Source organism: Solanum dulcamara, chromosome 2 (assembly GCF_947179165.1).
Source record: "Solanum dulcamara chromosome 2, daSolDulc1.2, whole genome shotgun sequence".
Lineage (NCBI taxonomy): Eukaryota > Viridiplantae > Streptophyta > Magnoliopsida > Solanales > Solanaceae > Solanum > Solanum dulcamara.
In genome coordinates this window covers 6,634,987-6,656,690 of record NC_077238.1, presented here as the reverse complement: position 1 = coordinate 6,656,690, position 21,704 = coordinate 6,634,987, and the positions used below count along the sequence as shown (strand labels likewise).

Sequence of the window (21,704 nt, the reverse complement as noted above, 5' to 3'; positions counted from 1 at the left end):
AGACAGTGTACTCATATTTTATCTTTACTTTGAGAGGTAGAGAGGTTGTTTTCGATAAATCCATCCACCCACAATGCATCGACGGAAAAAAGTAAACATATTTCACCCTTTCCGCTAGCAGTGAACTGACAAATGTGATAGTAGTTAGACTGGGACCAAAACATGCTTAACTATCACAGCAAACAATTTATGAAATAACTCTCTCTAGAAGAAGAATGAACAGGTAGGTAGATAAATCAGTGAATTCTTTTTATCTTTTTTATCACAAGACATTTTAAACTTCACTTTGGATCGGAGATGTCTGTAACCTTTTAAATAAAGCATGAAGTGCGTTTATCATAAAACAAACAAGTAATAAAGGGAAAAAACTTTGTTACAAATCTCACGACACACAGTTCTACTGTGCAAATATCTTCATCAAATCTACAACGAGCATAGCTGGAATGTTGAATGGGGCATAAAGAATTTGTACAGCAACAGTTTTTGCAGACCTTAGCCAGTTGATCCTATGCACAATCCTGCTAACATATCAATTTCAAAAGTGCGTTTGATGGGTGGGAGAATTCAACGTAATATCTGGTCAACTCTGGACTTTGATGTCATGAAGTGAAAAGGTGCCAATGATGCTCCGAGGGTAAAATTTCTTTAATTTTTTCAAGTCTTTTTAGAATATCCAAAAATGAGGGTCTCTGGTTCATATCTGGTGCCCAACATTGCTCTACCAAACTGCAAAAAAAATGAGTGGATTTAGCAAATCATAAACAAATCGCTGCCCACCATCATTTTGCCTGGGCAAATAGTCAAAAGAACTAAACTTTGCAGTGCATATTATCAAACCTAAGGTAGCAAGAGGTAGAAACAGTATATCTCATATTTCACTTCACAAGAGATCTAACGGATGCTTCTACGTAATTGTCAAATCAGTAGATGTGTTAATAATAATAATAATAAGAAAACTTAAACGTGATCTCACAACGGTTCTTTTTATTCTGAAACCCATCCCAAAACACATCGACCAAATTCATCCGGACATCTATATCATTCTGCAGATAACTGCACCCAGTTTCATCATTTAATCTAAAAATGTATCTCCCTAAACCATATGATAATTTTCCCATGCTCTAATTGCAAAAAAGGTATGCTGATCAAGTCTAATAACAAAGAACTTCCATATGCTGCCTTAGTTGCTTCAGTAGTTACTCTTCTTCATAGTTGTTTCTACTTTCCCTGCAGTTGGGATGCCTACAGTTCACTGAAATAGGACCTTCACAACAAGTAATCTCACTTTTGGAAATCCCAGATATTCCACCCCTACCTAAATCTTTACCATGCTTTATTACCTTTGAACGCTTTCATACACCCAGGTATTGCACCATGCTCCTTCGTTAGTAATAGTTCATCTTCGAACTGTGTGACATTTGTACATGTTGAAACCCCAACCCATCCAGTCATTTATGCATTGAGTCATACATAGCGAAAGAGATTGTAAGATGCTTAAAAAAAGGGAGTATCAAGATCCACTTTGAACTTACTCTTTCAATTCTGGGGTAAAACCTTTTGCCCTGAACATAGGCCTGTGTCCTTCTGCCACATACTTAGCTGCTTCATATGGTTCATAGTGGGATAATGGTGGATCACCCTCAAGCATCTGCACCAATAGAAAATTCATTGTCTGAGTTATTTGTTTCATTGATCATGTTATTCCTAATCCAACAGAAAAACACCAGAAGTTAGAATTACCTCATATAAGATCATTGCGAAAGAGAAAACGTCAACCTTCTTGTCATACTTCCGATGCTTGAAAACTTCAGGTGCCATATAGCGGTCTATTTTTTTATTATAGAAAAAGACATCAAAAATAAATAATTACATTTGAAAGAATATGTCAATCAATTGAGAATTATGACATTGTCACTTACAGCTCCCCGTCTCCCCAGTCATTTTATAAACATCATGGGAGTTCTGAACCCTGATTAGTTTGCTTAATCCAAAGTCTCCAACTTTCAAATGATCTGCATTGGAATTGACTAGAAGAACATTCCTAGAAACATTGACACACTCAGCGCTAAAGCTAATTGAATCATAACAATAGCAGAGCCATGAAGAGAGAAAAACAGACCTGGGCTTTAGATCTCTATGGATTATAACATTTGGCTCATTGTGAAGATAAGTCATGCCTCTGCCCACAGAAATATCAAACATTGCATAAGTAAACTATGCAATGCAATTTAAAATAAAATAAGATTAGGCATTGTCAGATAACTAGAGTCTCTCATAGAATGGTATGCTAAGGCTAAAGTCACAGAAACTATGCCACAGGTCAGAAAGATCTACAGTGAGCTAAGTAACTTATTCACATTATGAGGACCACTTTCTGTATGCACATCTTTTATACTTTCCCTACCACTAATTCAACAGACCAGCTACTGTGAATAAGATGAGTTTTGGACCGAAGGTAAACAGCAACAGACTGAGCGACGTTTAGTCCATCGATGATGCTCACCAACATCAGTCGGTGTAAATAGGCAACTCAAAACATAGCTAACAAGAATCAGAAGACATCAAGAGAATTTTGAGTTTTTCCAAGGAAAAGTATGAAATGCTAACAATTATTCATGCTACCTTGCTATATCCATAGCAAAATTGATTGCTATAGATGGACTAAGAGCACCTTTTTCCTTGAGGTGCTGATGCAGATCTCCCTACAGCAAATATATGCACCAAATCAGCACAGGTACATCACAAGACAGAGAGAAATAATTCAATGTTCAATCAAGATATAGAGAAAAAACAGAACCACATACCCCCCTTAAGTACTCAGTTATTAACATTAAGGGTTTTTTCTCAGTAACAGCTCCAAGAAATTGCACTATATTCGGATGACGGAGCTTCACCAGCAAATTTACCTCATGCCTGAAATCCTGACTGCATGAAAGGAATTAAATCAGGCAGAATCAGTATCATAGTAAAATATCAAAAATTAATTACTGCAGCAGGGTCTAAGTAACAGCCTACTTTTATCTATATTACTTTAAAAGCATGAAGGTCCTTAGAAATGTTGATTGAACCTTTTAACCTTCATTAAAAGGCTCTATAATAGACAAAATTGTCATTTACTATTTTCCTTAAATAATTGTCATTTAATTATTATCCTAATATTTAGGACTTTGAAATTAATTAAAGTTATAATTATTAATTTTTACTTATTTGTAATAAGTAAGAACTATTACTATTTAGTATTTTAAAATTAACTAAAATTTTGGTTTCTTAAATCTTTTCTTATTTGAACTATATTAGAAGTCCTAACATTTAAGACTTCAAGATCAATATTTTTACCTTATATAAACTTACTTAAATTATGGTAAACAAAATAAACAGAAGAATTAAAAATATTAAAGAACGAGGTTCACGTTTTTTTGAATAGCTTTTTAACCCTCCTATATGAAATTCTCATCATTTCAATATATATAACATTTATTAATAATTTTATTCATCTTGTATATAGTTTTATTAATTGACACGAGAACACGTGCAAAACACGTATACTAAACTAGTGTGTAGTAGTTATATAATCCAGTATCAAGCTTAAACAGACCATTGTGAATTGAGAATGCTGACAGCCTTGGGTAACATGTGAAGCTTCTTGATCCACTTTAATTCCAGGTCCTCTTACAATATTAGCAGAGTAAAGATTCTTTACAAACACAATGTGATTTATTGATCATTAGCAGATGTGACATGCTTGAAAAAGCAGCATCTTCTTGTTATTGTTTTGGTCAATGATGAGGAAAACTTTAGAAATCAAAATATAACAGAGGAGACCAAAGATAAACTCCTGTCCTCCTCCTCCCCCTTCACCCCCCAAAATAAACTGTGAAACTTGACAACAACAGCAGACAGCACAACATATCAGAATCATATATACAAGATATTGTAGTGCTAACACCACAACAGAACTTACATCACCAATCGGTCATCTGAAAGGTTTGGGAGGATGCGTTTAACAGCTACAGGTGTTCCGCGCCAGCAAGCTTTTAAGATCTCACCAAAAGACCCCTATCAATATCAGCTGCCATATTAGATACATAAATGGCAACCTCACTGGCAAATCGGTATATATGATACAAAGTAGATTAAGCAATTAGAAATCAAGCATGACAGCATCAAAAATAAATAGTTAAAAAGATAAACAGTTTGAAGCAAAATGGACTGCCAGTTACCAGAGGCTGTCCCTCTTCTTTCTTGTTAGTAGGTCTAGGAATACAGTAACTACATAATAAGTTTAATAAAGGAAATATAATTATCTCATATAAAAATACCAAAGGGAAGTATCAATCAAAAACACCTAAGAATGACAGCCCCAAGCACAAAAGTAGACCAGCTTTCCTGACTATGAGACACTTTCTATTTTGGAATGTAATAAAATGTTAAATACACTGCTAAACAAATTATATCCTATACAACTATCCACACCTTTTAAAATTTTAAAAACTTAGCGTAGTTGAGATTTTTCATTGAACAACACCCCACAGAACAAGTGTTAGCTTAACCATCATAAACTCGCTTCAATTGCTTATATTTGGGAGAAACCTCTTCACAAAAGACTGCACTAATACAACACGGATGAAAAGATTTTATTGAAAGAACACAATAAAAGGTACAAGAGTAGCTATCTTTGTATACTACAGTTACCAATTCATTTGAAAAGATACTGGACAGGGTAGCTTAAACAGATTTCAATTAACCTCCAACAAGCTTATTAGCAGCACTTCTAATATAGCAAAAATACCTTTCCAATGATTGCAGAATTTGAGAAGTCTAGCTCAGTAGGATCAATCTCCCAATCACACTTCTTTGGTAGAGGAGGGGCAACAGGCCTTGGTTCAAAATGGCTTCCATTTTGTCCCTATAGCATATATTAAAACATTAAAGGCTCTTAAAGACTAATCCTAAGAACACAAAGACACCATTCATATATTCATGAAAAATCAAGTAATTCTCAATTATTATGTAAAGAAAACTCTTGAAGTGGCAGAACATGACATAAGGTAAGACAGTTGTTCAGTGACTTGGGAAGAATTAAATTGAACATCCTGCTTCCAACACTGTTAGCCTATTTTCTTGTTATAGTAGTACTGACCAATAACCATTAGCTCCATAATTAAGGCGAGAGCTCCAATCAGTTATTTGCTAAAAGTAAAAGATTTTTGCCCAACTCAGGTAAATGATCTACTAATCATGCCATCAATCTACATATGTCTGGGTCGTCATCTGGTAGCTGTCTCTTTCGTAGGTAAAAGAATCAACATGACTGAAATGGAGAATAGGTCATGTCTGCATATATTAATCAATTATACTTGAGAAGAGAAAAATCCCAGGCAAAGATTCACTGTTGCTAAAGGTGAAAACGTAGGAAAGGGTCAAGGTTTTGCTAGGAGTTTAAGCCCAAGTGTGCTTAAAGAAGAAAGGTGAATGTCAAGGAAATTGATAAAGTAAACAACTTTATGAATGTGGGAAATTCTCCAATATATAAATAGTTTACCAAAAAGAAAAGAGCTTGCGGAACAATGTGGGCGTAAATATGTGTCTGCTACAAGCAAGCATATCTATACAATAATCTACAATTGAATTTCACCTCAAAACTGTCCAATTTCCTGGCCCACATTGGGCCTGACTCTGATACCATGTCAAATTAGGCTTTGGGCTCCGCAAAAGCTAGCTCCAAGGGAGGAGGATTTGTCGAGCCTTATAAGGAGCCCAGAATTCCATTCATTTACCAATATGGGACATTTCATTCATTAGTTAATTAATAAACAGCTTTGCTAGTTCATCAAGACCTAGATGACTGGATGGGAACAGAGCTAGGAGCCTGATAAATATGCAGATAATATATCTTTTAACCTAAGAACAAGTTGATGCATTAAATGTTGATAAATACAAGATTTTGCAAATGGCAAATGACCATTACGAGATATTAGATATATCAAAAGGAAAAGGAAAAGGAAAAGGAAAAGGAAAAGGAAAAGGAATGTAACTCACATAAGATAGCCCACCATATGTCTTTAACAATTCAATCATGCCATGTTTCTTAGCGCCTTCTGCATCGGCTAGAGGCTGTCACAAACAATTGAAAACTTAGATCAAAGCAGCAGAATAGTGAAATTCACTCAAGAGTCAAGGATTGCATAGAAAAGTCAGTGTCACAACTCACAACAGCACATGAAAAAGATTCAAAACATGGACGAAAATATGCAAAACCAGAGAGATATGGAAGGAATTGATTCTCCTAGGAAAAACAGATATCATAACGCTCTTTCAGATAGCACTCTAAACAATCAAGGAGGTAGCCTAGCGGTCAATGAAGTGGGTAAAAACCTCGGAGACAAGGGCTCAAATCCCAACAAAAACAAAAACCGCTAGGTGACTTCTTGTCATATGCCTAAGCCTTAGTGTGTAGAGTTAACTGATACATGTTCTAGTGGGAAGTAGCAGGTCAACATGGGTCAAGTAATATGAAACGGAGGGAGTAGATAAATAAATAAATAAGATAACATGTCTGTAAGGAAAAGAGGACTTGCCGCTTATGATCTTTGTAAACCTTTTTCCCATTACCAATTGTTCTCCTTTCCATAACAACAATCTTTTTTTGATAACCAAAGAACCTGTAGTTTCCACCTTCAAAGCTCATAGGATCCACTTAAATACTAGTCTTAGTTCACTAATCTGATAGTAACTCATAATGTGCCTCTAGCACACATCCCGTGCAGCAAGAAAAGTATTTCCAACATTCTCTCTTCTAATTTTTCCTTCTAGAAATATCATTGTATTTACTTCTTGCTAAATGTGTCCAAATTAAAAATAAGACATACAGTAACAGTACAGATAACATCAAATACTTGTCTTTGTTTAAAATCAAATTTTCAGAAATCTGAAATCCAGTTATAATTTTTAGCAAACAGTTAATCAACTTATAACACATGAATTTCACTGGTAATATCCCAGACTTTTAGACTCGTGTTTGCAACTTATCACAAGACATCATTTAATAGCTGCAGACTAAAATTCAAATTCCTGATGCTTCAATTTCATTTCATAACAAGACAATATGTAACTTCAGTAAGATTCAAGAGATCAACAGCTATCACAATTTTTCTCCAAAATCAGGATAAGGTAAAAAAAATTACCATGCTACTACCAGTTATCAGTTTCATATATGAAGATTTACTGGCAATAAGCAAATGCACAAATTTTACCGTATTTCTCCAACGATCCTGAGCGTTGACATCGGCGCCATAGTCAATCAAGCACTTTGCAACATCGATCCAGCCATGTAACGCTGCAACGTGGAGTGGAGTTCGATTATCGTAATCCCTAGCTTGAACAAGCGTCCGATCTTCTTCTAGTAGCTTCCGTACGGCAGTCGCATCGTTATGATGAGCGTGCCATAGTATTTGCGATGTCTTGCTTACTCTTGACTTTTCCTTCTTCTTTTCCGTTGACGACACCGGTGCTTCGCCGCCGGCAGCTGCCGATGAGCCGGAGCTCCCTTCACTTGCACTCATTTGGATCGATAATGGATCAATAGACTCGTGTGTTACGTTTCTTTTGAATGTGTGTACAGAGTTTAGTTTAGTTTAGTTTTGAGTCTCTCTCTTCCTCTATATTTATATTGGAAAAAAAAAGAGAAAATAAATTGATTTATTTATTTTTCAAAAATGTGGTTAATGGATATTCTTCTAGTATTACTTTGTCAATAGAATTAGATCCTTTTCAAATGAGATTCACATTTGACAATCAAGTGATTTTTAAAATGAGGAATCTTAAGTTTAAAACTTTCTGAATGTTTTCTCAATCGAGTGAATTATCAGTGATTTGTGAATTTTTATATTAGAGTGAAGTTTACTTTAAGGATAGTAACTACAGATTTTCGTTTAAAAAAATAATTTTAATTTTTTTTGGGTAATTAAATACTCCAATCAAACAACAAAAAAATGAAATATTCATATATTATTTTGAACTAAGAAAAACATTGCGTGTGAAAGTGACATATATTACAAAATTTATGTTAACATATTTATTTAAGTAATTATTTCTTCCTTTGTTTATCACAGTGAAAAAATATGATTAATGTCTAATATTTGAATTATTAGATACTATCTTGAAAATTATATAAACACATGAGATAAAAGTTGTCAACTTCTTGTTTATCAAAACAAAATATTTTCAAATTCAGTTTAACTAAAATTTAATCCAAATAATCAAAGAGAAATGAAACCAATGTCAAAGTTTAGGGAAGTTAGCAAAAAGATTTGTTTTTGTATGAGATTTGACCCGCACCCTCTTTCTTTTTCTTTAAATAGAGAAAGTGGTTCAAGTAGTTCGGCTAGGCCGGCAAGAGAGATGGAAAGAGCGGATCGATCTTCTGCTTCTCGAATGTCATAAATTAATTTTTTACGGCAGTTGCCATTTCTAATTTTTCTTTTTCCCATTTTTAACTTTCGATATTCATTCGATTAAATTCAAATTCACAAATTATAATATTATTATTTAGGGATGACACTTTTAATAAAATTTTTGTTATTTCTAAGGTCTCAAACTCGAAACTTCGCGAAGGACTTTCAATTATCCCATCATAATTTATATCAATTCATTTCAATTTATGCACACTTGATTTAGTCTATTAGGTATACTTGTTATTTTTTTGGTTAATATATTATATTTTTAAGAAATTAACTTATTTATGATGCTTTAAAAATTACTTAGCAGCATATGACCGACAATCGACAATAGACTTGATGGTGACATACATTTCACAATTTGCACAATCATATGCCTTTGAAAAAACCTAATTGTTGTCTTAATCAACTAGAGACCCCACTTATGTTGATTCTTTTTTAATTACATGGTATTCAATCTTTGAACATGTTTATTAGACTAATAATTAAATTGAGTACCAGTTACTAATGGAATGAATTTACATGTTGCATTTGGAGAAACAAATGCATATGAAGGAGCAAAATTCGGGAAGAAATAAGGATATGAGCATAGTTAAAATTTGAATATTTAAGGACGTTGAAATGGATTTTGGTTTGTTTAAATGAGTAATAACGACTTTCAACATAATCGGTTTATATATATTTGAAAAGTATATTTATATATGCATTTATAATTGTTTTTCTTAAAAGTGTTAGTTTAAAAAAAATCATACAATTGGATGCATACAGATAACAAGTGTACAAAGAAATATATATATATATATATATATCATAAGTTTCAACTAGTTAATTCATTTTAATTTTATTTGAATACATTTTTACTTAATGTATCCAACATGTTCGCTCCTATTAGAAAGTGGAGTTAATTACTAACTTTATTATAAGTAACAAATAAATGCATATACTTAATCAATTTATTTATAGTTGGGGTGGGCAACAGGGTTGGGGTTGGGGATGGCATGGGGGGCACCTTTTACAGCCATGCGACTTTCTGTAAATGTGGACTAACGGCCATTATGTGATTTAGGGGAAGTCGCGTGGTGCGTTTTTGCCTCTTTGATTTCATACCAAAATTGATCGCTATTTTGAAATTTTTGTAAAAAAAAAGTTGTCCTTTCGACTCCGGACTCAAAAAAATATTGAGGTGAGGTGATTATATAAAGATATGACACACCTGTACCTTATCAAGGATATGCTCTGGATAGAATGATATGAAAAGTGAGCAATCAGGATAGTAGGTAGTCGATTGTGGTATAGTTTTCCTTATCAATATTATTACTACCACTCCTGTATCATCTTATTCTTTGATTGTATTAGTACTTTTTTTTGGTTTGCCACCCGGTGTCCGGAGCCCGTGAAGCTCTATCTAAATATTTTGTATTAGTACTTGCTACTTCCTTTGTTTCAATTTTCATATTATTTGTTGTGCAACTGTTCTTTTCTCTAGTATTTTCGTAATGACTTCTTCATTACTATTCACTTCTCTTAGCTGCTTTGATGTGCTTTACTTGACCGAGGGTCTATCGGAAACCTCTCTACCTACACAAGGTTGAGGTAAGATTTGCGTACATAACACTTTCCCCAGACCGCACTTGTAGGATTATAGTAAGTATGCAATTGTTGATGATGATGATTTGGACAAGGATACAGTTGAGAATTCCTTTATATACATAAATCATTAGAATTATGTGACATATTATATACATGTCAGAGCTATCGCAGACTAAAATAGCTGCACAGAGAAGAATTATATTACTGATTTACTGTGTCCAATATGTTTTTGCATACTAGACAAAGGAGATCACCTGTACTCGGCTCAAGCATAGCAACGTTATATTACGTTCTCTTGGTCTTCTAGTGAGCGCTTGCGTGCCCTTAAGTTTAGCTTGAGGCTTTCGGGCAAGGGAGGTGTTCTTCCCCGACGAAATAGAACTGCCAGTGCCCTCATCTTCCGGCATAGGTCAAATACCTATAGAAGGTCAAATCGCAATTAGGACCACCAGAAAATAACTCACTCCTGAAAGAAGCAATTTGTAGCTTTTTCTTACTGATGAAGCTTCTATCTCTGCAACACCTTCACAGCCTTGACCACCTCCCTGAAGCAAGTCACAATAATTTGCAGCCTCATTTTCATCCTCAAATACCTTCATAGAGTTTAACATATTAGTTTGCAGAAGAATTTTGCTTAATCTAGTTTTCAATTGAAAAAGAAATTCCGAGTTTCTAACTTCATTTGATCTTAGCCAAAAGACTGAGAAGGGTAAATTACCTACTTTATCTAGGCATTCTATACAAGACAGACGAGCAGTCCTCCATTGGGATGGAACGAGTCCTGGGGAAAGTAGAAAGCAATAGCATGTCTACATAAAAAAAATGCATATTCCAACAACAGGACTGCCCTCTTTACATGTTCAATCACTACTCACCAGACCAACAACTTTGACAAAGTAAACACCATTCCCTCTCTTTCAAACGTTTCAAATAAAATCAGCAATTTAACTTCAGTAAAATTTTGTACTATCAGTATAAAAAGCACAAGTATTTTTTAATTCCTTTTTCTTTAGGTTGAAGGGAGCGCTGAGTCTTGGCATTCTATTCATCAGAGTTGCAAGCATATAGAGCTTTAGCTCTGAGATGGTTGTCACATTATCCATATACTCTTCCTTTCATAAGGACATAAACATACACACATCTATAAATTGAAGAATAAAAACTGATTTCTCTAAATAGAAAATGATCAGTTGTTGAATTCACTTAATATAAGTACCGAAAGTGTGATGCTAGACCGGTAAAACTATGGCTTCCAGAACTTATTTGAATCATTTCATGGCATACTGGAGTCAACAACTTCCATACATGTGAAATATCAAGACCTCATGTAATGAGACAATAATTCTTAAGGAACACAACTTTTCAATCTTATTCTTTCCTTTCCTAGTTTCTTTCTCTAGCAATTTTGATCCTCCATGAGATATCTTGAATTGCATATGGACAATTTACAGAAAGAGAACTGTCTCAATCATCAGTCAATGGTCAAAGATGTATGCAGATGTCTAATCACCTAACAATCGACTAATTTGAAGCTCTAGTCTATAATGTTATTTCTTGAACGGTTGAAATTTGTTTTTAGTTACTGCAGTAATTTTTAGCAAAATAAGTTGTTTAGTTTAAATAAATTTGAATTTTGAATTTTAGTTAGGTTGTTAGAGTTGTTGAGATATTTTAGGTTGTTTTAAATTTCAAATTATGCAGATTATGTATTTTATGTTGGTTATTTAAAGCCCCTCATTGCTTAATAAAATTATTGAAAAACAATTGAAAACAATTTCAATCCAAAGAGAGTCATTTTAACTCATTTTTTGCTGCTCCATTTTTTTAAAAAACCAACAGTGGTATCAAGAGTTTTATTGATCTTATGGGATCTGTGAGTTCTTTCAAATAACTACCATACCATTTTTTACCCGTAAGGTCTATCCTTTTAACCCGTCAGGGCTACCCATTTTAACCCATCAGGGCTATTTTCAATCCGTGCTTTTTTCAACGCACAAGCTATTTTAAACCAATTTTCAACTTAAAAAATAGATGTCAAGCAGTATTCTCTCTTTGAATGCCCAAAAAGTTTCACTGACAAAAATTATCAGATTTGATCAGTGAAAATGAAATCATATTTTATGGCCTATGCCATATGTGTTGTTGTTATGGAAGAAAAATACTTCAAACAACACTTTGTAAATCCTACAATTGTCCAAATAAAAGCACTTTCAAAAGAAGTTCTACAGAAGATAATGTCACGGAAGGTGTTTTTGAAGCACAAAATCAAAAGAAGAAAAAGAAAGAAAAAAGAGAAAGATCAATATCCAAAAAATGTACGAGTTCAAAAATAACCAAGAAAAATTCAGCATCAACTGCTAGAGCAAAAATTGAGGAGGAGCAGTTTTTTTAATTGCAGTAATTAAAGGAGTGTTGAAATATGTTTTTAGTTACTGCAGTAATTTTTAGCAAAATAAGTTGTTTAGTTTAAATAAATTTGAATTTTGAATTTTAGTTAGGCTGTTAGAGTTGTTGAAATATTTTAGGTTGTTTTAAATTTCAAATTATGCAGATTATGTATTTTATGTTGGCTATTTAAAGCCCCTCATTGCTTGATAAAATTATTGAAAAGCAATTGAAAGCAATTTCAATCCAAAGAGAGTCATTTTAATCCCTTTTTTGTTGTCCCATCTATTAAAAAAAACAACATGAACACACTGGCGCAGATAAAGAAATTTTTTTCAAAAAAAAATCTTAGATAAAGCTCATATTTGGTAATAGTCTTAGACATCACACTCTAAGGATGTAATTTATCTACAATAGTAACGCTTCAAGCGTACAACAATTCTTCTTTGGTTTAAGTATGTATTAGTACTAACTTAAAGCTTTTTCTTAAGGGTTACAGATGCTTCAGTATATCCCGTGCTCTAGATCTTATAAATATGTAAGAAAACTTAAGGGTGTCATGAAATAGAAAACTGAAAGAGGAAATCAACACAAATACTTACAAGTACTCCCTCTCTGATATCCTCAACAAGCATCTGAAATCTCGTGTCAGCTTCTGGCTGCTTTGCACGACTTTTCCATTTTCTTCCTTTGGAGAACAACATCCCAAGCTCTCTTTCAACCTCACTGCAAGAGGAAAAGAATCTCAGCCAATACAATTAGGATACTCAATTAAGCTAAAAGAAATAAACACACCTTCGGTTTCTCCGGGTCTTCATTGTACACAGCTGGTTCTCTCTCTGGGTCAGCACATATACAGGTTTAGGTGTTTCTCTCCAAGGGTTAGCCTCCAGCACTGCAGCAAAAGATCGACAGTTTATGACTTCTTGACACTTCGAAAGAGAAATGTTCAAAATGCAGACACTACAGCTAGCTTCTGCCGCTCATGTTCTTTGGTTATGATATGGGCCCTGGATTCTAATATAACCTTCTGTTTTCTTCTATGATTTGTCTGCTCTAAGACCTACATTATGTGTTTCGCAGGGAGCAGGAAAGATTTTTATCAGCTAGCACTAATAAGGCATCTTGAAATCATTAAACATGTTGGTCCTTAGTCGTCCTAGCAGAGCTACAAGTACATTGTTAATGCAAGGATCAAATTTCTGATGTACTTCAGCAAACTACTTCATCACAAGTCCATCATAATGAAAAGTTAAGAACACAAAAGATCATTTCTACGCAAAAGAAGTTTACTGAATATAGTCTTCTTTTGAGTATAATACTCCAATAATTAACATATAATTCTTTAAAAAATTATATGCTGAGGTTTTTGCACACTTATTTATAATATATGTTAATCTTGAAATATAAATCTATTACTTTATTGAACATCAGAAAATTGATAGCGTTCTGATAGATTTTTTTTCTTATGAAGAATGCACAAAAATGGTTTTAAAGATTCTAGAAAGGAGAGTAATCATTATAGTGTATTTTTTTTCAGTCCCTTCCATTGAGACTACCCTTTTGGCGAGTCATTATTTTTGGTGTGCATTTTCATACTTACCTTTATTGTATTGCGGCTATCTTAATTTCTGTAAGGTGCTAGGTCATATCTTAGTGGAAATTTTCATTATTTTCAAGTTTTGTACTATATGGATAATTATGAGAGTTTTAAAGAAGCTAAAAAAGGTTTATGAAATTACATTCAAAATTTCTTTGTTCATTGTTATGCGATCGTTCTTAAATGTTCTGCCCTATAAGAATGATAAAATTCTAAATTATAATAGTATAAGAAGACACTTTATTTTCATTTATATGTTTGTGAGGTAGCCACTTAGTTCTTCTATTTCTAGATAAATTAGACACAATGATTACTTTTATGTTCAGCTGAATTCTTCTGATAATAACAGCCACAGTTACTATTACGAGAAGATATCAAAAACACCACTGCCATGCTTGATTGTGGAGTAGCATGGGTTTCAAGGAGGATAAGAAAGTCATTAGATATAAATTAATTGACATCCTCCACTAATGCAATCAAACTTTGAAGGACATGTAATGAAATTGCAATTTGCCTTGATTATAATCAGCACTGGCTATGACATTTAAGAAAATGGAAAAATAAATACTCTGTTCAACCTTCAAACTATGCCAAATCCAGCTATTTAATGCATTAAAGGATGAATATTTCATCGAAAGCCTAAGATTTCTCTCAGTGCAATGCAATCTCATTCTCGTGAACCATAGCCACATTTTCATAAAAAGAACAAAGATAAGATAATTCAGTGAATTGATCAAAGCAGTTACCTAAGAAATTACACCAGTGCTTGCTTAAACAGAAGAACGTTTACTATATATTGATCACAGTACTTAATGGACTTCCTCTATTTCATTTTTTATGACTCTTTTCATTTCAAAAATTATTTGGAAACTAGAAGAATCACTCCAGTAGGAGCAGACACTGTAAACAGTGATCATGGAGGCAATCTTCTTTGGTGCGCAACTAAAAGAGTTAAGACTTTTTTGTTTTAGAATGTTTTGTGTACTTCTGCAACGACCTTAGGGCAAACCTACTTAAACAACCTAAAGACTTTGCCCAATCTGAAAGTAGACTTCTTAGAAAAGCAAATAAGAAGGGTAGCCTATTAACTCAAGCCACCAATTTGGTGAAAACTAACTCCAAATGTTTGACAGCACTCCACTAACAATAATTTTTTTGATGACCTAAAATCTGTTTGGGGCCAACCATTAGGACCAACCCACTCCGAACCTTGGGGGTAACGGAGCTATCGCTCTACCCTTCTCCACTTAAATACCAGAATGGCGCAGGACTCGAACTCTGTCCTTAATTACTAATCCCTCAACCTTCCCCCACTTGAACTAAGTCCTTGGGACAAAATATTATTCTGTAAATCATTTTGAAAGCTTTCAAGTACTTCAAACTCTTTCATTTCATTCAAATGTTTAGACTTCTCAAACTCTATATTTCTACTAATATTTTTCGCAGCTGCATAAATTAGAAAAACGATATGAAAACCGTAAGAAAACTGTAATAGAGGAGAGAATTGAAGTTCACCGTCATAGCTGCTGCTGTCAAAACTTTGTTGAAGATGTCTACGCATGTCATAGGCACGAGAAGACACCTGTTCAACAAACTCGTTAGGAGTCCCTGGAATAGTACCATCCATACGAAGGGCTCTCTCCACTTCATCATCTCTCCTCAAACTTTCCTCTTCTTCTTCTTTCTCCTCATCTCCTCCGCTAGTACTCAATTTGCAACAAACAGCCATAGACCTCGTTCTACCACTACTTCCATTGAAAATTGAAATCCGGAATCGAGGAAAACCTTTGAACTTGGCGTGAGAAGAGAAAGCGGAGATTCGCCTCCGGTGATGGTGGCGGAGAAACTTTCCGGGAGGAAGAACGATTGACGGAGAAACTGATGATAGAGAATCCATTGATACTGTGAGATCAGGTAGTTGGAAGAGGAGCGAAGAAAAAAAAAGGAGTTTGTTATGTGTGAATCTTCTTTTGGAATTTTCTATTTTACAGATTTTTTTGTTAACAAGATTTTGGAAAATTTGTGAAAATAGAAAACAACGATAAGCTTCAAAATTTCCTATCCTGAAAAAAATAAAAAATAAGTATTACTTTATTTTAATTTATTTATCTTAGTTTAATTGACAAAGATATGTATAAATTATAATGTATCATTTTTTTTAAAAAAAAATTGTAATCTAAAAATATTTTTTTATAATGTTAGAATTAAAGAGTTATCAAAATATAAAAGAAACATTTTTTTAGATATTTTGTCATATCTTCGACTCAAATAACATATATTGAATATACTAAAAAGAAAAATAAAAAAAATAAATTGAAATAAAAATAGTAATTAAATCTTCAAAAGATATAAATCATTCGACCATTGCAGAAGAAAATAAATAAATAAAAAAAGAAGTTATTTTGGACAACTTAAATAAACCAAAATTTATAGCCTAGGCGTAACAATGACACAATGAGGTTTGACCTATCCTTATCTCCTAGTCCCTCACGTAATATACTTTTTGGCCTTTTGGGTGCCACCAGTTTGTTCAAAGTTCAATTTTAGAAATTTTCAGAAACTGTTACAAAAACTCTTTGTCCAAAGTTGTTTACAAAAATCAAGTAGGCTACCTACCTAACACGCTTGAAGTGCGACTTTTTTCCAGACCCTGAACAGGCTGCGTTGGAGGTGCAACCTTTCACCAGAGCAGCCTGATTGTAGATGCTTCGTGCATCGGGATTTTTTTTTTTTTTTGCAACTTCTTTTTGAAGTCTAAGTATCAAACCCAAAATGTTGAGATAATGAAGACCATGAAATATCTCAAGCTAGAAGAAACTTTTATACAACCAAAGTGAGACATGTACATTCTCGGAGCTCAAAAAAACAGCTTTAACAAAGACATCCCAGTTAGGAAATAAAATAGTGATTAACAAGAGCATGAACAAAATATTTTGAAAGCACAATTACGTCGTAATCTTATTTGACAATTGATGCATCACATAAACGTGCATTTGCCATTTCACTTACTACTATACATAGCATTTAGACAATAGATATATGGCACATTATCAAACGCCATATGACACCAACAATCAACTACGATAGGCAGGACTCAGGAGGCAACTGTACAAAATGGCAGGTAGAAAGGGGATAAGAAAGAATGGGAGCAATATTGTGACAATCAAGTGCTTATTTTCCCTTTTAGTATCAGATGGTTTCATTTAGGTTATACACTAGAATGCAGCTGAAAGTGCGAACCCATATAGCATACAAGCCAGATACATGATAACAAACCAGATTTACATCCAATCTTCCAATGAATTACATGGGTACTCAATGGTGGAAAAGCTTGAAATACAGAATAAGAATGATTGCCAGGATAAGGGCTCCAATCACAGAGCCCATAATCCACTTGTTTCGGCTAATTCTTCTAGACATAGAAGTCAAGATCTTCTTGCTCTTGTCAATGACATCATCCACGCCATGAAGCTGTAAAAAGACAGACAAATGATAAACATAGCTGCTCAAATAGCTACACTAACCAGAAAAGTTGAAGTTACTCAAATAGAGGGTAAGGCGGAAATAAAAGGGCTACTAGAACCAGAACGGAAATTTCAAAAGGTCTAATACCTTATTATGTGAATGTAGAAGTGTTTCACGCTGTTGGTGCAAATCCCCTAGAATTGAGACACCAAGGTCTTCAGTCTCTAGGGCAATCCTTCGGCTCTCCCTGATTCTGTCACTTGATTGATCGAGCCTTTCTGTTGACATTGCTAAGCGTTCCCTTTGATTTGCAGAAGCCTATAAAATCACATTATGGCTCTTTACAGGCAAAGCCAAGAAATGTAAAGATGAATTCCACCAGCCATATATTTGGATTAAGATAAAATGTTATGTCTACAGTCAATTTTTTGGAAAGCCAACCAAACATTAGCAGACTTGTCCTTTAGCCATGCTGAACATCAATGCTTTCAACTATCTTGTGTAAGAAAGAGAGATAAGGAACTGAAGTGGTAAGCAGGTAATATATGCTGAACCTTTTCTGTGCTTGGCACCATGGCATTTCATCAATTTATGTCAGGGCTTGACCAACAAAGGCCATGACATTTCATCAATTTCTGTCAGGGCTTGAATAACAAAGGCCACTAACAGTATGAAGAAAAACCAATGGACAGATCATAGATGGCAATGTAAGTGAACCTAATCAGTTCCTCTTAGACAAGTAGCAGATTTATAAGTCATGCAACTTCTGATGTCCGATTGATTTGACCAACTTTGATATCAACGACCAAGCATGAACACTTTATGTAAAACAACACTTAGCTTCTCCCGAAGAAATTTGCATACAATGGATGCTAACATATCATTCAGGTGAAATTTATATAACCTTGAGACCACTATCACATAGTTAAACATCACCACACCACTTTACTATGGCAAATGCTAATACATCATTCAAGTTAAATTATATGAAAGCATGTATGACATAGTGGAATCCTCAAACGAAAAAAATAAGGAGAAGAAGAAAAAAGGAGAGAAGGAAAATTTAAGTATACATACTGCATGTGGATCCATCATTCCAGACTCTAAATCATGGGCAGCTTGATTAGCACTAGTCAAGGCTAGTTTATTCACTTCTTTCTTCAACTTATTCAGGTCTGATTTGTATTCCCTCAGTTTAGCAAGTAGCGTTGCTTTTAAACTCGGTTGCAAACTTCTTGCCTCAAGATCCATTTTCCGTATCTAAGCACAGACCAGCATTCATTATCAGTTCTAAAAAAGAAATCTTTTTGAAAAGGAAAAAATTAAAAAAGTCAACAACTCACCAACACATCTGCATCATCCAATCCCACTTTGAGTTCGGAAATCTGTTGGTTTTTCGGCTCTGCTTATTACAGTTGCAAAGTTATAATCATAATCCATCTGATAGTGGTACAGAAGATATTTAACAACTTACCAAAGCCTTAACATAGAAAAGGAAAATCAGACGCTTGTTATGTTGTTTGTCAAGTGGTATAACCTAAATAAATTAGCAAAATAGATACTAACATACAAATCAGAATTGGAATGTCTTTCATTCTTCTTTTTTTACTTGTTCCTTAAAATTTTCTCCTTCTCTAAATGTTTTAATTGACTTTAGTATGATCTGACTTCACAACTCGCGATGCTTACACCTCTTCCCTATTGTAATATCAATCCAATCTTGAAAGTTGAAGTGAGTTCAGGGAATTTACTACATCTCCATCCCACACTAGGTGAGGTCAGCTATATGTATCATCATTATCTATTCCACTCTGTACAAATCCATTTTATTTCAATAATGGTGAATAATTTGTCTGTTAGGAATCGTTTGGTGTGAGGTATAAGATATAATAATCCCGGGATAAAATGCAAGATTATTTTATCCTACGTTTAGTTTGAGGTATTAAGTAGTCATTGTATTATTTATCCCATCATTTATACCATAGTGATAGGATAAGTTATCTCATATACATGGTGGAGTAACTTATCCCGGAATAATTAATCCCAGGACAACTTGTTCCCAACCCAATGACCCCTTAAGGCATATAAAGGTTCTCCAACCTAAAGATTCTTCAAATCTCACACTTATATGTACACTAACATACAAGGCTCTAACCAGACTTAGTGGCGAACATCAGAAGCGTACTAAGTTCACGTCCATAAAAACTCAGAATTTATATAAAGCCAATTTAATCAATCAAAGAACTACTACTTAATCACATACTAGTTAGAGTCTACTATTATATGAATCATCAATGATTATTCCGCTCTATATAGACTTATTTCAATTCCACTACTGGAAAATAATTTGTCTTTTTAAGCAAATTAGGAGTTCTGCAAATCGGCTAACGCTTCTCTAAATCTCACACTTATCCCTATATTGACATGCAATTCTTTCACCAGTCTTAAAAGAAAGATGCAAGAGTACAATAACTAGAAATATTAATCCTTAATAATTGGGTATGTCTACTAGCTTAGTTTGCATATATCCTGAGACTCCATATATTAGTGGAACATCTTGCACAGGGTACCTGCTACCTCCCACTAGCACAAGTACCTAGTAACTCTCAACCTGGTCATTCACCACTAAGACACACTCTTGGGTGCAAATCCCAAGAATTCATATTTCCGCATTGACCCCCCGAACTCATACAAAGTAAAAAGTAAATAAAAAAATCAAGTGGATCAGTTACCTCCATCAGCCAAAAGAGCAGCAGAATTGCATTTCCGAGACAAATTGACAGAAAGTTCACAGTACTGCCTCTCATATCCCTCAAATACTCCACTCATCTTCCCTCAAAATCTCCGCCAAAACACAATTCAACCTGTAAAATACAAATCAAATCAATGGATCGAATTTGATACTAACTACACTTCCAGTTCACAAACCCTATGTTTTTGAGAAACCAAACAACATGAAATTACAAAAAAAAAAAACATAACCGATCCACCAAAAACAATCAACTAGATACATGTATACCATAAATGAAAGCTTACAGCGTACGTATGATCGGAGACGGCGAGTCACCGACGAGTTAAAACTGAGTGGACTCGGATCAGAGTTCTGTTAATGAGAAACGGAAATTTCAGAGAAATTGTTCCCAGGGAGAGAAATATGAGTCGTCACTTTTTAATTTTCATAAGAAATAGGGACTTCATACAGTAAAAAATAAGTTTTTCTTTTTTCTTAAAAAGCCCTTTAGCTTTTAGATACTTAAATATTTCTCCTATGAAATACAAAAAATGATTTATACGCGGAGCAAGACATTTTTTGAGCTATTTTTAATACGTTAAAAGTTTTTTGATACAATAGCTAGACTTGAGGGGCAAATTTGATCTGTTAGGTGAAAAAATATTATTTAAATTATTTTTAATATATTAAAGATATTTTTATTCTTTTTCAAAAAAGAAGAAGTTTGTCCTAATTTAAATATTTTAGTTAGTTTTAAATATTTTAGTTAGTTTAGAAGGGTGGGTAGATAACTAAGTATTTTTATGTCGAAGAGGCAGGGTTCGTCTCCTTTATTGAGTAATATTATTTACTATTTAGTATTAGCATATATTTTGTTCATTATTTTTTACTATTATTGTTGCTTCATTTGTTTTGTATATCATGCTATTTTGTTGTCGTTAACTCCCTTTAATTCTGCTATATTTACTTTCTTTGTATATCATGCTATTTTGCTGTCGTTAACTCCTTTAATCCTGCTATATTTACTTTTTTTGTATATCATGTTATTTTGTTGTCGTTAACTCCCTTTAATCCTGCTATATTTACTTTCTTTGAATTGAAAGTATATTAAAAATATCTTCTCTACCCAAAAGGTAAAACTAAGGTCTACATACATTATATTCTTTTCAAATTTTTATATGTAAAATTATGGACATGTTGTTGGTTTAGATATGATTATTGAGTAGGAAAATTTTAATCTTTTTTTGTTATTATATACCCACTCCCAATATTGTAATAAACACAGCAAACATTGCAATATTTCGATCTTCTTCAAATTGTGCAGAGAAAAACACTAATTGCTTTGTGAACCAAAACCAGACCACAAAATTAGCTAAAATATTGGAGTAAAACAAAAGAAAGTAAAGGGTTGAGATGAGTTAGCTCAGTAGTAAGCAACCTCCATCTTCAACCAATAGGTTAAAGGTTCGAGTCACAT

At 33.8% G+C, this 21,704-nt stretch overlaps 3 protein-coding genes across 4 annotated transcripts; all 3 read right to left on the bottom strand.

Annotated features, from left to right (window-relative positions):
• Positions 1-209: 209 nt before the first annotated feature.
• Positions 210-7,646, bottom strand: LOC129880145 (serine/threonine-protein kinase VIK). The gene is made up of 11 exons (XM_055954049.1): positions 7,254-7,646; positions 6,040-6,114; positions 4,790-4,906; positions 3,962-4,056; positions 2,805-2,925; positions 2,623-2,702; positions 2,120-2,179; positions 1,920-2,041; positions 1,741-1,826; positions 1,533-1,648; positions 210-726 (listed from the first exon to the last, which is right to left on the bottom strand). The coding sequence occupies exons 1-11, from the start codon at positions 7,560-7,562 to the stop codon at positions 600-602; spliced, it is 1,308 nt and encodes a 435-aa protein (XP_055810024.1). The 5' UTR covers positions 7,563-7,646; the 3' UTR covers positions 210-599.
• A 2,475-nt stretch (positions 7,647-10,121) lies between these two features.
• Positions 10,122-16,021, bottom strand: LOC129880144 (uncharacterized). The gene is made up of 5 exons (XM_055954048.1): positions 15,547-16,021; positions 13,227-13,326; positions 13,034-13,157; positions 10,544-10,639; positions 10,122-10,464 (listed from the first exon to the last, which is right to left on the bottom strand). The coding sequence occupies exons 1-5, from the start codon at positions 15,926-15,928 to the stop codon at positions 10,327-10,329; spliced, it is 840 nt and encodes a 279-aa protein (XP_055810023.1). The 5' UTR covers positions 15,929-16,021; the 3' UTR covers positions 10,122-10,326.
• A 1,164-nt stretch (positions 16,022-17,185) lies between these two features.
• LOC129880143 (vesicle transport v-SNARE 12-like) lies at positions 17,186-20,676 on the bottom strand. Of its 2 annotated transcripts, none has more exons than XM_055954045.1 (6): positions 20,533-20,676; positions 20,229-20,360; positions 18,840-18,898; positions 18,574-18,756; positions 17,644-17,814; positions 17,186-17,502 (listed from the first exon to the last, which is right to left on the bottom strand). In XM_055954045.1, exons 2-6 carry the CDS (start codon positions 20,323-20,325, stop codon positions 17,347-17,349), a joined length of 666 nt encoding a protein of 221 aa, XP_055810020.1. In that variant the 5' UTR covers positions 20,326-20,360; positions 20,533-20,676; the 3' UTR covers positions 17,186-17,346. The 2 variants fall into 2 exon arrangements, with proteins under 2 accessions (XP_055810020.1, XP_055810021.1); XM_055954046.1 differs by having other exon boundaries at positions 20,540-20,672.
• Positions 20,677-21,704: the final 1,028 nt, after the last annotated feature.